The following is a 17,297-nucleotide window of genomic DNA, read 5'->3' on the forward strand; positions in this document are numbered from 1 at the left end:
GTTGTGTTAAAAGAGAGAAAACAGTTTTGCCCAGTCTTGAATTCACCAGTTGACAATAAGAACAAAGGAGCGAACATAAAATGGGGGGAGGGGGGCAAATATTATCCTGTATACAGTAAGTCAGATTTGATTTTTATGCCTCGATCCCTTCAAAGAGGGGCATATTGCTTTGCACCTGTCGGTCGGTCGGTTGACCACATGTTTTCCGCTCAATATCTTGAGAACAATTCACTTGATCATAATGATATTTCTTAAGTCGGTTAGTTATGAGTAGAAGAGGACCCCTAGTGTTTTTCAGGTCAAAGGTCAAGGGTCAATCTACTCTGGACATACATTGTAGGAAGACACTGTCTGCTCAATATCTTGAGAACCCTTTACATGACAGACATCAAACTTGGTACACTCATACACCCTTAAGGAGTAGGTGATCGATATTGAGGTCACATGGTCAAGGGTCAAACTTCACATAGGAGTATACTAACCGCTCAATGTCTAAAGAATCCTTTGCTTGACAGACATCAAACTTGGTACACTGGTACATCTTCAGGAGAAGATGACCCTTATTGATTTTGAGGTCAGATGGTCAAAGGTCAAGGGTTAAACTGGACATAGTAATATATTATCTCCTGTATTTTAAGAATTATTTGTTTGATTGAAACCAAACTTGGTACACTGGTACAGCATAAAGAGTAGATGACCCTCTATTGAATTTTAGGTCCACTCCTGACATAGGAAGATATGTGCTGCTCAATACAGTAAAACTCTGATATAGCGAATTTCTGGGGATCCTCTATAAAAATTCGCTATAAGCGTAATTCGCTATACGTTTATAGCGAATTCTTAATTCAAATATAACGAATTCGAATTCATTATAAAACTGATTTGTTCTACATGTATATCAGTTCTCTAAGAAAGCAGCAATCGATATACTTGCGTTTGCATTGTCTTTAAAAGAAATGAAGCCTATATATATTTTCGAGAAGAAATATTTTTATACAAGAAATATACACGTTGATTTATATATGATAATTTATCTTGATGGATTATTAAGTCATGCAAGAACATGTCAAAAGAGAAATGTCAACAAAATTTTGCACAATACATACATGTACAGTCTGTTGCAATTGACATTTACTTGTAAAGGAGTGTACGATAAAATAAATGCAATCAAACTTCAAATTTAATGAACGAGAATAGTAAACAATACCGACAATATATTTCCTAAACGTATGTGTAAGTATTGTTTTGCGTTAACAACCTTTTTAAAAAAAAATACAAACACAAATTTTGCAATAAGTGTGGATCCTTTATGTCAATGGAAAGCGATTGTTAAAATCACAAAGAGATTAAAATGAAAAAAATAAAGTCGTTATAAAAGGTGATTTTTATGTTCATTTTTAATTCAAGGGGAATAGGAATTCACTTCGTTATATCCGTAAATTCGCTATATCCGTGTTCGTTATAAACGCAGATTTTTATATAGAATATATAAAGAATTTGCCGAGGAAATCGTTTTCACTTCGCTATAGCCGTAATTTCGCTATATCCGTGTTCGCTATATTCGAGTTTTACTGTATTTTGAATTGGTGATACTACTGTCAATTAAATGATGCATGTGTATAACCCTTTTCAATTTTGCACCATGGGGGGTATATGTATTTTATAAACACCTCTTGTTTCAGATTTCAAAAGGAGCATAAACCAGCAAATGATAGAACAGTAACTTCAGTGGAGAAACTTACTGCAGCGAACTCCAAATCTACTTCCCCAGACATATTAAAGATAATCCCTCATTATGGATTCCGAGATAAGAAAGGCAAATGGCTACCAAAGAAAAAGTGGAAATCTGCTGAAATACTTAAAAACAAGGGGAAGCTACGAAAACTGGTAACTCAGATGCCGAGTGACAGAGCTCACATGTTGTCTGTCAACAATTTAAGCATTGTTGAAAACACGAGGAAGCAGAGAATTACAGGTACATCAACAGTACAGGCTCTCAGTGTTTTAGATTTATATCAATTTAAAACATTTTTCCTGTGAACAAACTATTCACATGAATAATTTATTCACAGGAAAAACATTTTTTTTTTATCGTGAAATGCAGAGAGTCTGTGATCAACAAACACCTGTATATTGTATAAATGTATATTATAAATTAGTTAGGGTCACCAATTACAGTTTGGTACTCTTTCCTTTCAATAGTAGATTGAACAGGGTATTTTTAGTTGTTAATTATAACCTGTTTATGTTATTTTGTGCCAACCCCCCCATCCCCCACTTCACACCATGTGCACCACAGATTTTCGCTGGTGCACCAATTTTCATGTTTGTTTTATTTAAAAGCTTGCATGATTTAGTATAAAATATTCAAAGGTTTTAGAAAATTCTTCATTTGTCAATAAGAATGTCACCTAAAAATGTAAACTACACCTCATAATAGTGAGTAAAACACTACTACTCCACACCGGCCACAGGTCCTCTGTCGCAACTGTTTATTAGAGTCTGTGGAATCTCAGAATGTTATATACAGGTGACTCTCGATAACTCAAAGTTCGAGGGACCTTGATAAAACTTTGAGAAATCGAGAGTTCGAGAGATCAAAATTCGGAAACTGAAGATCCGCCGATATGGTTCAGATTTTACAGTAACCGGAAAAGTTTACCAACAAGATCATATCGTTTTGACATGTTTTCCTTCATCTTTGTCAGGTAGTTAATTTAATATAAGAATAAAGAACCTTATTTTGCATTAATAAAAAGATTTCAAAGTTTATGTATTTCTTTGCTCTTTAATCATGCTAACGTAGGCATACAAAACCAAGTTCTGGTAAAGTTTTACTATCACTAACTAAACAGAGCACACCGTTATGTCGCTTTACACAAAGCAAAAATTCAAACGAATGAGTAAAACGAAATTTCAGAGTAACTTTACACAAAGAACAATCTTGAGAAATTTAACAGTTTTTAGATCTCTAAATTAATGTATAAAACTTACTCTCTCGTTGTCAAGTCAACACAAATTATAGATTTTATTCATAGCCAGATTATATACATGTATAATATTCTAATCATCACAAGACCCCTGTGTAAACTGACCAATTAGCCATCATATACTCAAGTGTGTCACCTCCACAAGGAAGCACAGGTGATGTTTCACCTTTGTAAACACCTAATTACCACAGCCACACTATCCTCCAACATTCCACAAAATCCAGGTAAGGTCCGAGGGGGAAATTATTACACGCTTGGGTAACGGTGGGTATACGCTACCACCACTTTGAGAGATCGAGAGTGAAAAACAATGAAATATGTTTTACGGGACCCAACTTCACTTCGAGAGATAGAGAACTTCGAGAGATCAAACGTTCGAGAGATCGATAGTAAATTTGCTTTGTTATATAGAGAGAAAAATCGGGACCATGATTTCACTTCGAGAGACCGAGAACTTCGATCTCTCGAAGTTCGAGCCATCGAGAGTCACCTGTACATCTACATATGTCAGTGCATTGTCAGAAACCCATGGTCGGTCACACTTCTTTTACCTCCCATAGAACACAACGCCGATATTTTTATATGATTCATTAAAATGCTGCACTATTGATATTGATAACATAAATGTTGATTTCACTATTGCAGTACTCAATGATGCCAAATCAGCTATTCAGAGTGTTTTATCCCAAGTGTCCATGAAACGCCAGCAGTATGCTAAGCTACTCGTCTGGATGCAAACTTTAGAAATGAAATCTCACGTAAAGCCGAGGCCATCCAAAACATCTGGTAACAGCTCTAAACAATTGTACATTTTGAATATACTTTTAATACTATGCGATGTTTCTGACATTTTCTCAAAATTATATTTTTATCTCCACGACATGAAGAGTTCTTGTATGATTTTCAAAATAGGTTTAAATTTTCTTTTGTTTTGATATTACTATGCTTTGTTCATCAGCCTGGGTAGCTCAGTGGTTAGATGAATCTAATTAAAGTTAGATCTTCCATCCACTCTCCAGTTTTCGACGTATCAAAAACCAGGGAGCGGATGGAAGATCTAATTTTATTTAGGTTGTGGTTAGATCACCTGACTAGTAATGCAAAAGTCCTGGGTTCGATACCCAATTATTCTAAATATTTTTCTCTTTTTCTTTGCTACAGTAATGTCCATTTATACAACTTACTGTTATACATAAGACCCGACTTTACATTTTGCTTGCAACAACCAGGATCTATCAAAATATGCTAACTCTAAAACAGACATAGTAAATTACCCTTGTTTTTTGGTAGAAATGAGATAGAACACCTGTGTTATTCCAGGCCTATCTTGTAATTATATACTGAAAACAGCCATGATTGGACTGGTTTCATTGTAACACCCCAAAAATTGGAATTCACAGATAAACATGAGTGATTTAAGGTCACCAAATGCATAAAACACTTGTCAAAAAAAGCTTGGACCCTGTGGGTTTTCTTATTTACATTTTTTGGGGGTTACCTGTTGATTATCGCACAAACCCTAAGGCTTTGACTTTCATGGAACACATCAAGAGTGGTCAGCAGAATGTTAATCCCTGAAAATCAGTGACAGTGACCTGAGAGGACTGAGTACAGGACTCAGTACACGTAAATACATGTATATAACAGTTCCACAAGCCTGAGTACCATGTATATACATTTACTTAACAGTTCCACAAGCCTGAGTACCATGTATATACATTTACTTAACAGTTCCACAAGCCTGAGTACCATGTCAATACATACATGTATGTAACAGTTCCACAAGCCTGAGTACTATGTATATACATGTATGTAACAGTTCCACAAGCCTGAGTACCAGATAACTCAAGTTCAAACATAAATTCTTATCTTAAATCTAAGAGGGATTTTGACTGTCATCAAACAATTGTATTAAATGAATTATAGGTATGGTTAATATCATTGTTTCATGTGAATAAGAAAAGCCGGAAATTAAGCCTTTGTATTTGAATTGCCTTGGATTACAATAATTAAGGTCTTCCGTTTTCAACGGAAGACCTTCTAGTGATTCTACTGTTTATTATTATTATTATTATTATTTTATTTTTTTTTCCCTTTCGTCTCCGAGACCGTTGGATGGATTTTCCTGAAACTTTCACAGGTTATAGAGAACGATGGTACCTCGAGGCATTTTTTTCATTTTTTCAAAATTCACTTCCGGTCACAAGATATGTCCAATTTTCGTCTTTTTACAAGATATTTTGTCCAGCGTTTTTCTCAGAAACGGTAAAAGATAGAGTCACCAAATTTTCAGAGTTAATAGATCTCACTTTGTAGGCGTGCAGTAGGGGGTTGAGAATGTCGGCCGTCACTTCCGGTCGTCACCGGAAGTCATTAAAGGAAACATGAATTTCAAACTTTTTTCTTTCAAATTGAAACCTATTTTGGTTTACTATATCTCGTTCTAATTCTCAAAAAATGTTGACCCCACCGGAAGTTGAATCTTCAACTTCCGGTTATATCAAAGAAAGCCTATTCATTCTCTCATTTTTCAGTGCCATAAATCTCGGTCATGAAACTAGTTAATGAGTTGAGTTTTAAATATATAATAGTCACTATAAATGTCTAGAGTAACGTCAAATATTTTTGTAAAATTTACTTCCGGTCGGCAAATACGGCTTATTAGCTGTTTTCGTTGTCCAGCGTTTTTCTCAGAAACGGTAAAAGATAGAGTCACCAAAATTTCAGAGTTAATAGATCTCACTTTGTAGGCGTGCAGTAGGGGGTTAAGAATGTCAGCCGTCACTTCCGGTCGTCACCGGAAGTGATTAAATGAATCCTATATTTCAAACTTTTTTCTTTCAAACTGAAACCTATATCGGTTTACTAGGTCTGGTTCTAATTCTCAAAAAAATGTTGACCCCACCGGAAGTTGAAACTCCAACTTCCGGTTATATCAAAGAAAGACTATTCATTCTCTCATTTTTAAGTGCCATAAATCTCGGTCATAAAACAAGTTAATGATTTGAATTTTACGTATGTTATAGACACTATAAATGTCTAGAGTAAATTTAAATATTTTTGAAAAAATTCACTTCCGGTCGTGAGATATAGGGTGGACATATTCAAACCTTGTTTTTTCAGTTTCTCAATAATGAATATAGATAGACGCTTGAAACTTGTAGAGTTGATCAACTAACATTAGTCCATTGTACACATACATTCAATTTTTTCGTCCGTCACTTCCGGTCTATACCGGAAGTATTTGAAAAAATGTCGATTTTCCGATTTCTTCGAGTGATTTCTCAGAGATGGCTGAAATTTTCAGGAATAATGTCTTATGAAATGACCTTGCTATAATTATTTTTGTTTTTAGAAAATTCACTTCCGGTCGGAAAATATGGCCGATTTTCTGTTTCTAAAAAGGAATTTTGTCCAACATTTTTCTTGGAAAAGGTAAAATATAAGTTCATCAAACATTCAGGGATGATCAATCTCTGTTTGTAAGCATGCAATAGGGTGTTGAGCATGTCGACTGTCACTTCCTGTTGTCACCGGAAGTGATTGAAATAATCTTAAATTTCAATCTTTTTCTTTTAAATTGAAACCTATACTAGTTTATTAACTCTTTTTCAAAGTGTCAAAAGAATATTGACTCTGTCGGTAGTCAAAACGACTACTTCCGGTTTCTTGATAAAATACCTTTTTACTTTTCGTCTCTTTGTCCCCATAAATCTCGCTTATATTTGAAGTCTTTCATTTGATTTTCACATGTCTTAATAAAAGTATCAACTTCTAAAGTTTTGATAATTTTCTTTTTCAAAATTGACTTCCGGTCGGTAGTAACCTAGTTATTTTTCTTTGTTTAGTCTACTTCTTTTTGTTGAGAACTCTTTCAGATAGAGACGTGAAATTTTCAGGGAATATAGACAGTAAAGAGTCGCTGTCATTTATAGGAAAACGCATCTGAATAGTACTTCCGGTCGTCTCCGGAAGTTACGAGAAAGAAGTAAAAAATTCGATAATACATTTCTCATACATTGTGAAGGCACATTTTCTGATACATTTAAATGGTTTTCGTAGAAATAGAAAGCTCTTTACCGGAAGTGGTCTAACGGAAGACCTACTCATTACTAGTAATGAGTGTCTAGTTACTGTATATGTTCATAAAAAATTAATGTTCTAGAGTTTTACCTCCTGTATGACCAGGAAGCTGCTTCTCTCTCTCTCTCTCTCTCTCTCTCTCTCTCTCTCTCTCTCTCTCTCTCTCTCTCTCTCTCTAAGTTTAATGTTACAACTGACATGGTAATTTATCATTGCTAATGATGAGAGCATTCAGTCATGTTGTTTTGACACGTTAAGTTTGATATGCATGCAGTTGCTAAGCTCTACATTTCTTATGTGATATACTGGTAGTTTGATAATGTTTTGATTGTTTTCTCAGTGACTACCAGAGACAAACGTGAGAATAAGAGGGAAGTTAGTGTAAAGAAAGACGAGTCTAAAGCAGGATTAAGCCGCCACACCTCCGCTTCATCTTCCAACAAAACACTGTACGGAATAGAAGAGAGTGCCATCATTGAGGGCAAACGTCTGAGATCCAAGCCAGATTTTATGCCTTACATTCCACCCAAACCACAATCGAGAAAAAAGCCTGCAGAAGTGAATCAAAAAATTAAACCAGAAAATGTTGATTCTGGATCAACAAAACATTGTGTTCAACAGCCTGGGACATCAAAAACTGTAAGACAAAATGTAGTGTCATCCAATGGTTTAAGGTTCTTGTTTAAAGGCCAGAAGTTTTCTCCAGGAAGCAAAGGTCTTTTAAACAGGAGTGAGGATTCACAAAGTAAGAGCGAATCGGAGTACTCAGATGGAGAAAGTGATGTGTCTTCCACAGCTAATGAACAAACACCAGCAGGGAGAAAAAGAGAATCAGGATCTTCGCAGCCAACAAAGAATTGTTCTAAATCAATTGTAGGTCCTAATTCGAGCAAGAAAGTTTCAAAGGCAAAGTCTCACAAAAATGTTTCGAGGGAATATTTATCGACCTCAAGCACAGACGAGTATTCCGATGATGAAGTTGTCATCAATGCAGAAGATGGTAGGACTGCCAGTGCGTGCTCCCCACGAGTTAACACGCCAGTAGTCGTGCTCAGTAAACTACCATCATCTTTACCACAATCAAACCATCCACCAAAAATTATACGCTTTGCTCATCGAAAGCGAATGGAAGCAAAAAATGAGCATAATCAAGCAACGAGTACAAAAGGTAATCAGCGTCCCAATTTGAAAGAAGGATCTTTTAATGGAAATGTGGATACATCGAAAAGAAAAACAGAGGAGGAGCACGACTCCCATAAAAAATCGTTGAGTAAGAAAAATAGTGATCAGTTGGTGATCGATGTGGAAAAGTTTCCAGATAATGAGCTGGAAGATGGAGAAATTGAAGAGGAAAGTGGAATAATGACTCTGCAGAAAGAGGGTGATGTTGAAATGAGTGATGGACTGGATGATGTGATTATTGAAGATGATGTGGAGGAAAGTGGTGAGTTTCCTCCCCCATTAGTTCATATCGAAAACCTTGAGGGTGAGGACAGTTTGAAGACTGAGGCTGAGTACTCGAGAATTGATGACCCAGAGGTTTGCGAGACAGGGAAAGAGATCACGCCTTTGCGTAGTGAAAAAGAGGCAAAAAATAGTTCTTCCAGGAGTGACAAGTCCACCCCAAATACCCAGCCTACAACAGCTGTGGAAACTCTACACTTACTTCTAAATCAATTGTCTGCCTTAGGCAATTCTAAGGAGGAAAATGTCAACTTCCTATTATCAAATGCAAAGCAAGTCTTATCAACAGCTGAGAGAAGACTTCCTTCATCAGTAGAAAACCACCAAATTCCGGACATAAAGCCTAATGTCAGTCAAATGCATGTAACGACATTAAATCGAACCTGTATGGTAAGTCCTGACTCTTCAAATCAGGAGGGAAATTCCAAGTCACATGACCAGAGTGTTGAAGATCTTGTGATGCTGAATGATAGAGTGGGTTGTGACGTTGACATAGTTCCCTCAGATGCCGTGGTGACAGTGAAGGAGGAAGTGAACACTGTAAATAGGAATGCGGGGCTACAAAACCAAAAAGAGGCTGAGGCTATCATCATCATAGATGATGATGATGATGACTGAGGGCATATAATGGTGATTGTGATGGCTGACCTGGTGCTAGTTTAACAGAGGAGCAGAAGGCCAGCATCCTTGCATCTATAGCCTTTTTTAACTTCTGGGTCACAGTGGAAGGACTTAGACCTGTTGTTTCTGATCAGTCCATGTGTGTTATACTCTGTTCAACAAGGTTAAATCATCGATCACCATGTTCATCGTCGGAAACCCACGGTTGATTACGCTTCGTTCCTCTCTCCATCACCCGTGGGTCCATTCATACCTATTCGCTCGTTCTCATGAATAATTCATGAGGCAATTTCATTGGGCGCTTTACGTATACCCTGAGCGAATTCGTCCAATCAAAAAGACGCTTTTACTTTTGATTTTGGAGTTGGGGTGAGTTTTAATGAACTTAACACTCGTTTTGTCCCTTTAGGCGTTGACAGTTTGTCTTTAAGACTTCGAACACCTGTCATATCTTTCAACGTGGATAACAGCTTATCTCGTTCGTCTTTTATGCTAATTAATTTAGTTTTCAGATCGTTGTTGAGCTTTTGAACGCGGTTGAGCTTGTTGGCACAGGAATTACATGCAAATCCTTTTATGCTTGGAACGCACATAAGTTTGTACACATCCTTGTACTGTTCCTGACTCGTGGCTGACGATAGAGACCTGTATGATCGGTCAGTGATGGTCTTTTGGCAAAGCACGCAATATTTTACAGGCGCGGCCATATTTGCTGTGGTAGCAGTTAAGTAATGCTACCTTTAAAAACAGAAGAGTTCCGTTATTATAACGATTACTTTGATTGGACAATATTTTTAGATATTATTCATGAGAACGAGCGAATAGGTATGAATGGACCCACGGGTGATGGAGAGAGGAACGAAGCGTAATCAACCGTGGGTTTCCGACGATGCACCATGTTTTGTTCAAATTTTTGTTGAATTTTTCTTTCGTTTGTAATTCAAGATATTGAATTAATTTGTTGTTCATGGAGGAGGGCCTTCTCACACACCTTGTATGTGTTTACCAAGACCTCAGCAGTGTTTATTTTCTATCGGGGCACTCCTTCCTGTTGTGTTATGTAACTGCACCTGTTGTGTGTTTTCTTGTGTTTTATGTAACTGCACCTGTTGTGTATGTTTTCCTGTGTTTTATGTAACTGCACCTGTAACAGTTGTGTATGTTTTCCTGTTGTGTTATGTAACTGCACCTGTTGTGTATGTTTTCCTGTGTTTTATGTAACTGCACCTGTAACAGTTGTGTGTGTTTTCCTGTGTTTTATGTAACTGCACCTGTAACAGTTGTGTATGTTTTCCTGTTGTGTTATGTAACTGCACCTGTTGTGTGTTTTCTTGTGTTTTATGTAACTGCACCTGTTGTGTATGTTTTCCTGTGTTTTATGTAACTGCACCTGTAACAGTTGTGTGTGTTTTCCTGTGTTTTATGTAACTGCACCTGTAACAGTTGTGTATGTTTTCCTGTTGTGTTATGTAACTGCACCTGTTGTGTGTTTTCTTGTGTTTTATGTAACTGCACCTGTTGTGTATGTTTTCCTGTGTTTTATGTAACTGCACCTGTTGTGTATGTTTTCCTGTGTTTTTCTCTCATTCAGTCACCATCAAGCTCCTGTCAGATGTTAATATGCAATCATCTAAATGCAAGTCTAGATGACTTAAATTTTTAAATACCTGTAGATGTACAGTTTTAACAGAGACCATATAAGAGGGTACTTTAGCGATTTAGCGATTTTCTCATAAAAATGGGTACTATATATATTGTATATTTAGCGAGAGCTAATTTTAGTGACTTTATAATTCCAAGAAAGATAAGTATGCGGAATTAATTGTTAGCGATATTCAATTCTAACAAGGTCAACACCCTTGCTAAGAATGCCAAAATTAAATCCACACTGAAAATTCTGCTTTAACAGTGTGTGGTTAATTTCTTCTAAAACTTCTGAATTTTCTATAATCTTATAGTATCAACCTAAAGCATTTTAGATGATTTTATTATAATATTTTATGGTTGTATTGTATTTTAAAGGTTTGAGAAGATGCGTTGGTTTTTTATTTGAAATATTGTGATGTTTGTTTCCATATTTGTACAGTGTTATTGGACAGAGTCTATCGATTTTGTTAATGAGGAAACCAATATTGGTGAAGACTGTTGTTATTTTGAAATACATATGCATAATAATTTGGTATTGAATTGAATTTTAATTATGCCTTTAGAGTAGTGTCTACATCATTTCTGCATTTGAAGGGAATTGGGCAGTGTATATATATATGTATATTACATTGTTAGATATATAAGATAGGATACACAGCAAAACATGGTTATAGTGAACATGCTTATTATAATTCATTATAATCAGTCAGTCATTATAATAATGACTGACTGATTATAATGAATGACTGATTAATGTACAAGACTTATTGTAACGAATGACTGATTATAATGACTGACTGATTATAATGAATGACTGATTATAGTGACTGACTGATTATAATGACTGACTAATTATAATGATTGACTAATTATAATGACTGACTGATTATAATGAATGACTGAATAGCTCAGCGGATTTAACAAAACTCGGGTTATAACACAGCATTTCTGGCTTTTCACTATAGCTGTGTTTTACTGTACCCAAATAACGATGATGGTTGTTTTTATCAAATTGTTTTAATCAAAATGTTGTCGGTTGTAAACAAATATCATGTATAAGGCTTGTGCATGTTACTGAGAGTTGCCTTCAGATAGAAGGGCATTTTTTTTTTATTTTTGTATGTTGACTATGTCTCAATAACTGAAAGATTTTAAGATATTAGATGATGAAGCTTTCCAGTCCTGATAATAGAGATCTATTTCATGTGACAGGCCTTGTTTTCACTATAGTTACCAGTATTATAGAGATCTATCTCATGTGACAGGCCTTGTTTTCACTATAGTTACCGGTATTATAGAGATCTATCTCATGTGACAGACCTTGTTTTCACTATAGTTACCGGTATTATAGAGATCTATCTCATGTGACAGGCCTTGTTTTCACTATAGTTACCAGTATTATAGAGATCTATCTCATGTGACAGGCCTTGTTTTCACTAGGTACTGGTATTATAGAGATCTATCTCATGTGACAGGCCTTGTTCTCACTATAGGTACCGGTATTATAGAGATCTATCTCATGTGGCAGGCCTTGTTTTCACTAGGTACTGGTATTATAGAGATCTATCTCATGTGACAGGCCTTGTTCTCACTATAGGTACCGGTATTATAGAGATCTATCTCATGTGGCAGGCCTTGTTTTCACTAGGTACTGGTATTATAGAGATCTATCTCATGTGACAGGCCTTGTTTTCACTATAGGTACCGGTATTATAGAGATCTATCTCATGTGACAGGCCTTGTTTTCACTATAGGTACCGGTATTATATAGATCTATCTCATGTGACAGGCCTTGTTTTCACTATAGGTACTGGTATTATAGAGATCTATCTCATGTGACAGGCCTTGTTTTCACTAGGTACTGGTATTATAGAGATCTATCTCATGTGACAGGCCTTGTTTTCACTAGGTACTGGTATTATAGAGATCTATCTCATGTGGCAGGCCTTGTTTTCACTATAGGTACCGGTATTATATAGATCTATCTCATGTGACAGGCCTTGATTTCACTATAGGTACCGGTCTTATAGAGATCTATCTCATGTGACAGGCCTTGATTTCACTATAGGTACCGGTATTATATAGATCTATCTCATGTGACAGGCCTTGATTTCACTATAGGTACCGGTCTTATAGAGATCTATCTCATGTGACAGGCCTTGTTTTCACTATAGGGACCGGTATTATAGAGATCTATCTCATGTGACAGGCCTTGTTTTCACTATAGTTACCAGTATTATAGAGATCTATCTCATGTGACTGTCCTTGATTTGACTATAGGTACCGATTTTATGCGATTATTACTTAAGGACAGACAAAATAAGCATACTCTTTTCAATATTAATCTTTTTAAAACTATAGAGTCTGATTTAAAATGCTTGTACATTTCCATGAAAGGAATAACAGTGTATTTATTATTTTAAAAAGGATTCACTTTCCAAGAATCCTAAACCCATTGTAACTATAAAATCCTGATAATTATGAACAAAGAAGTAGAATGAGAGTAACATGTAGTTTAGGGTATCAGAAAATGGGAGACATTTCATCAAATTATCAGAATATGTTTTCCACTGTGTTCAAATGAGAACAAAAATTATATAGTTCAGTGTAAATTTAGAATATTTTTGTTTGTCCTCCATGGTTGTTTTCACGTTTGTTATAAATCCTACCTGTTGAAATTATACCACACCTGTGTTCAATGAAGTTTGTCATTTCCATTTTGATCAAGTCAACTGTCCAATACTTAACTTGTACATATGTGTGTGTGTGTAGATGCATGCATGTGCTTGTGTGCACGTGTACAGTGCTCACTATTATTAATGTGATTAAACATGTTTATATGGACTATTTTGAAAAATATTGCATGCTTTCACTTTACACAATGACTACTAGTTGTACAATGAAATTGACACTTGTTAAAATGTCCAGTGAAAATCAGTTGCTGACATTATGGCTTTTGGATTTTTTTTTAATGTTGAACTGCATTATAAACACATCTTACCTTGTTTTACAAATTCGTCTCACCGGAGTCATTCAGGTGATCTATTGTTATTGGTCTGTGTCTGCTGTCGTCTCACCGGAGTCACTCAGGTGATCTATTGTTATTGGTCTGTGTCCGCTGTCGTCTCACCGGAGTCACTCAGGTGATCTATTGTTATTGGTCTGTGTCCGCTGTCGTCTCACCGGAGTCACTCAGGTGATCTATTGTTATTGGTCTGTGTCCGCTGTCGTCTCACATGTGTTAACAATTGAATTTCTTTAACTTCTTGATAAAATATACATTCCAATTTTTTGCAAATGTGGTATAAAGTAACTTTGGGACAATGGGGACATATATTGTATATTTCAGGACTCCTGCACCCCTAGGGCCTTAAGGGTGGGGCAAATATTTACCAATTTTCAACAATCGTGCGTCTGTAAATGCAGAGTCTCGTAGAGCAGGAAGGCCTGTACCAAAATTATAAATTTCTTGATCCATGGGGTAGAGTTTCTGACGCAAGGGCGGGGCCAAACTTTGCAATAGTGTTTATGATTGTGTAAAAAAAAAAAAAAAAAAAAAAAAAAAAAAATATGAAACAAAAAAGATTGTAAAAGGAGCAGGTAGCCCTTTACCAAAATTGTTAATTTCATGATCCCAGAGGTAGTGGTTTTGGTTCCAGGGTGCCAAAATTATCATAGCGATTATTGTCTTCATCATTATAAAGAAGGGGTATATCAAAATTGCTAATTTCGGAACCTTTGGTTTCTGACTAGAGCAGGTCCAAATTAGTCATAGTGTTGATTTAGTATATTGTATCACATAAAATCTTTCATCAGTATGGGCACTTTCAGGGGCATTTGTGTTTAATAAGAACACATCTTGTTTTACTGCTGTTGAATTAAGCTTAATTATAGATATGCAGAACAGGAAAATTATAGAAGTCATGCATAACCCTGGGGCTAGAGACACTGTGAACTAATACTCGGGTAACAGTTAAAGGCATTTAATTGTTTATTACTAAGGACGTATACCGGTAAGGAGTATGAGAACAAATGATATATTTTTTCAAGTGGTCGGTTTTCAAGAAACTATTCTACTTAATTCATACTTACATAGATGGTGTATCTAGGATGTAAAGAACAATTGATACTCTGAATGCTGCATCTGATCTACGTTTTCTGGATGATTGACCAGATTAAAGGTTCTTTTAAGCACCCATTCCTACGTACATTGTATTTCTCAATATCTAGAGCATCTGAGTGATGCAGATTTGCATGGGTAACTCTCATTGCAGTTTTTTTAATATATTTAAATCTGTATGAAATCCTTTTCTTTTACGAATTAAAATGTATGATTCCTTTTCATTATTTTTTTTTTTCCCCATTTGATCATGACCTCATGATTCAAAGTATTTTCATGCATGCAGTTATAAATCAATAGATTTTAATTATGTCCAATGTGTATTGGAGCTATTAAATTGACAGCATAATTTCTGGGTTGTACACATTCCTCTTTAGAGGAGACCTTGTGCAACAGTGATATCTGTATGTCCATCTACACAGGGTTTCTATTCCATGTGGCGAGGGTTTTGATTTTCTTCATTACATGTATTTGAAAAAATTACAGGTTGTTTAACCTGCTCACTCTAGAGGAAATATTACAGAGTGAGTACAATGGTTCTTCGGTCCCGCTCTTTTCACAGTTGTCAAGCTAAGGCCTTTATAAACAACTTGAAGATGTGCATATATTGTAAGGATTTTTAATTCTAAACAAGCCAAAGTCTCTATTTTGATTGGAAATATTACAGGTTGTTGAACTTTGGGGAAATTATTTTTAACAGTAAGAGCTCTTGGTTTGTCTATTAATACTTCCTGTCGGAGGTTTTAAGCCTGGACCTATATACATGTATTCATTATAACAATGCTAAAGAAAGTATTACATGTACATTTGTAGTAAAAGAAAAAAAAAGTATAGTAAAGTATGCCACAACTTGTGATGACTGATACTACCTTCAGTAAAGTTCTACAACATTTATCATCCAACATAGCTTGTGATGGGCGTATTATATCCCATTTAACACCCAACATAGCTTGTGATGGGCGTATTATATCCCATTTAACACCCAACATAGCTTGTGATGGGCGTATTATATCCCATTTAACACCCAACATAGCTTGTGATGGGTGTATTATGTCCCATTTAACACCCAACATAGCTTGTGATGGGCGTATTATATCCCATTTAACACCCAACATAGCTTGTGATGGGTGTATTATGTCCCATTTCCAGTACCTTTTTTTTTTTAGTATTGACCAACAAAAAAACTAGCAAGAATTAAACTATAGAAAGTTTTGCAATGATAAGTCACTTACCAGAAATTAGTTGTGTTGAAGATGTAAAACTTGTTGCTATTATTAATTTAGTTTTAGTTTTATTACCAGAGGCCTGTACATGCACTCAGAGTTTCAATACATTTTGATTATCTTGTATATCTTTTTGCATCTTTTATGTACAAAACACCACTGCATTTGTTGTTGTTAAAGATGTTATTTATGCAATATAAGAATTACACTTTTGTTTTGGGGTTGTTGTTTTTTTATGTTACTCACTGAGTACACAAAATGATGTTAAATTTTGTAATATCCATATTACAGCTACCATGCAGATCTGTAGCTCTCTGGAAAATATTGGAGAGACCGGTCTGTCCCAGAAATTTTTACAGAGAACTACAGATCTGTAGCTACATGTATATCCATATCCAATGAATTTATATAGTCTAGATTGTAGTGTCCATGATCTCGTGGTCAGTAAGGGACATTTTAGGATAAAAATAATGGTAAACATTTCATTTTCATGTATGGAGGGGAAATATAATAGACAATATCCTTTCTTTGTATATGTTCTTTATATTCTTCCCATATATTTTATAAACTCGTGAACCGGTCTTAGTAATGTTAATTGTTAAAGGAAGACCATCGCCATTGAATGTCATCACTGGTTGGATGCTCCTATTTTGAGCCTGGGTAGCATATACATGTCTTGGATGTATCACTCGGGCTTCTCTTTTGGCTTAAATCCCAAGTTTGATACTCAATATTAATGCAAATGGCTTTCCTTTCTATGTGAGGGTAATGTAGTGGTCATCCACCCAGACACAGGCTTTCCTTTCTGTGTGAGGGTAATGTGGTCATCCACTCGGACACGGGTTTTCCTTCTGTGCTTTGATTTCCTCCCATCGAGTTTTGTTGGTTGGGTGTATATTCATTGATATTGTTTAACGTCCCTCTCGAGAATATTTCACCGGAGAAGCCACCATTGCCGGTGAGTTAGGGCAGAAAAAGTTAGGCCTATATGTTTGGCGCTTATGCATGCAGAGAGGGATCTTTATCGTGCCACACCTGCTGTGATACAAGGCCTCGGTTTTTGCAGTCTCATCCGAAGGACTGCCTCATTTAGTTGTCTCTTATGACAAGCAAGGGGGTACTGAGGACCTATTCTAGCTGCGATAATGT

The 17,297-nt window shown here is 35.9% G+C and overlaps 1 protein-coding gene across 4 annotated transcripts in view; it reads left to right on the forward strand.

Moving 5' to 3' along the window:
- Positions 1 to 16,361, forward strand: part of LOC125677550 (daf-12-interacting protein 1-like) — a 21,567-nt gene extending 5,206 nt beyond the window's left edge. For 3 of the 4 annotated variants that reach the window (XM_048915658.2, XM_048915660.2, XM_048915659.2), the window contains exons 5-7: positions 1,683 to 1,975; positions 3,636 to 3,776; positions 7,414 to 16,361. In XM_048915658.2, the coding sequence (XP_048771615.2) occupies positions 1,683 to 1,975; positions 3,636 to 3,776; positions 7,414 to 9,155 (2,176 nt within the window). In that variant the 3' untranslated portion in view covers positions 9,156 to 16,361. The remainder of the gene's footprint in view (positions 1 to 1,682; positions 1,976 to 3,635; positions 3,777 to 7,413) is intronic. The other variant, XR_008801252.1, reaches the window with a different exon arrangement.
- Positions 16,362 to 17,297: the final 936 nt, after the last annotated feature.

This window comes from Ostrea edulis, chromosome 3 (assembly GCF_947568905.1).
Source record: "Ostrea edulis chromosome 3, xbOstEdul1.1, whole genome shotgun sequence".
NCBI classification, from domain to species: Eukaryota; Metazoa; Mollusca; class Bivalvia; order Ostreida; family Ostreidae; genus Ostrea; species Ostrea edulis.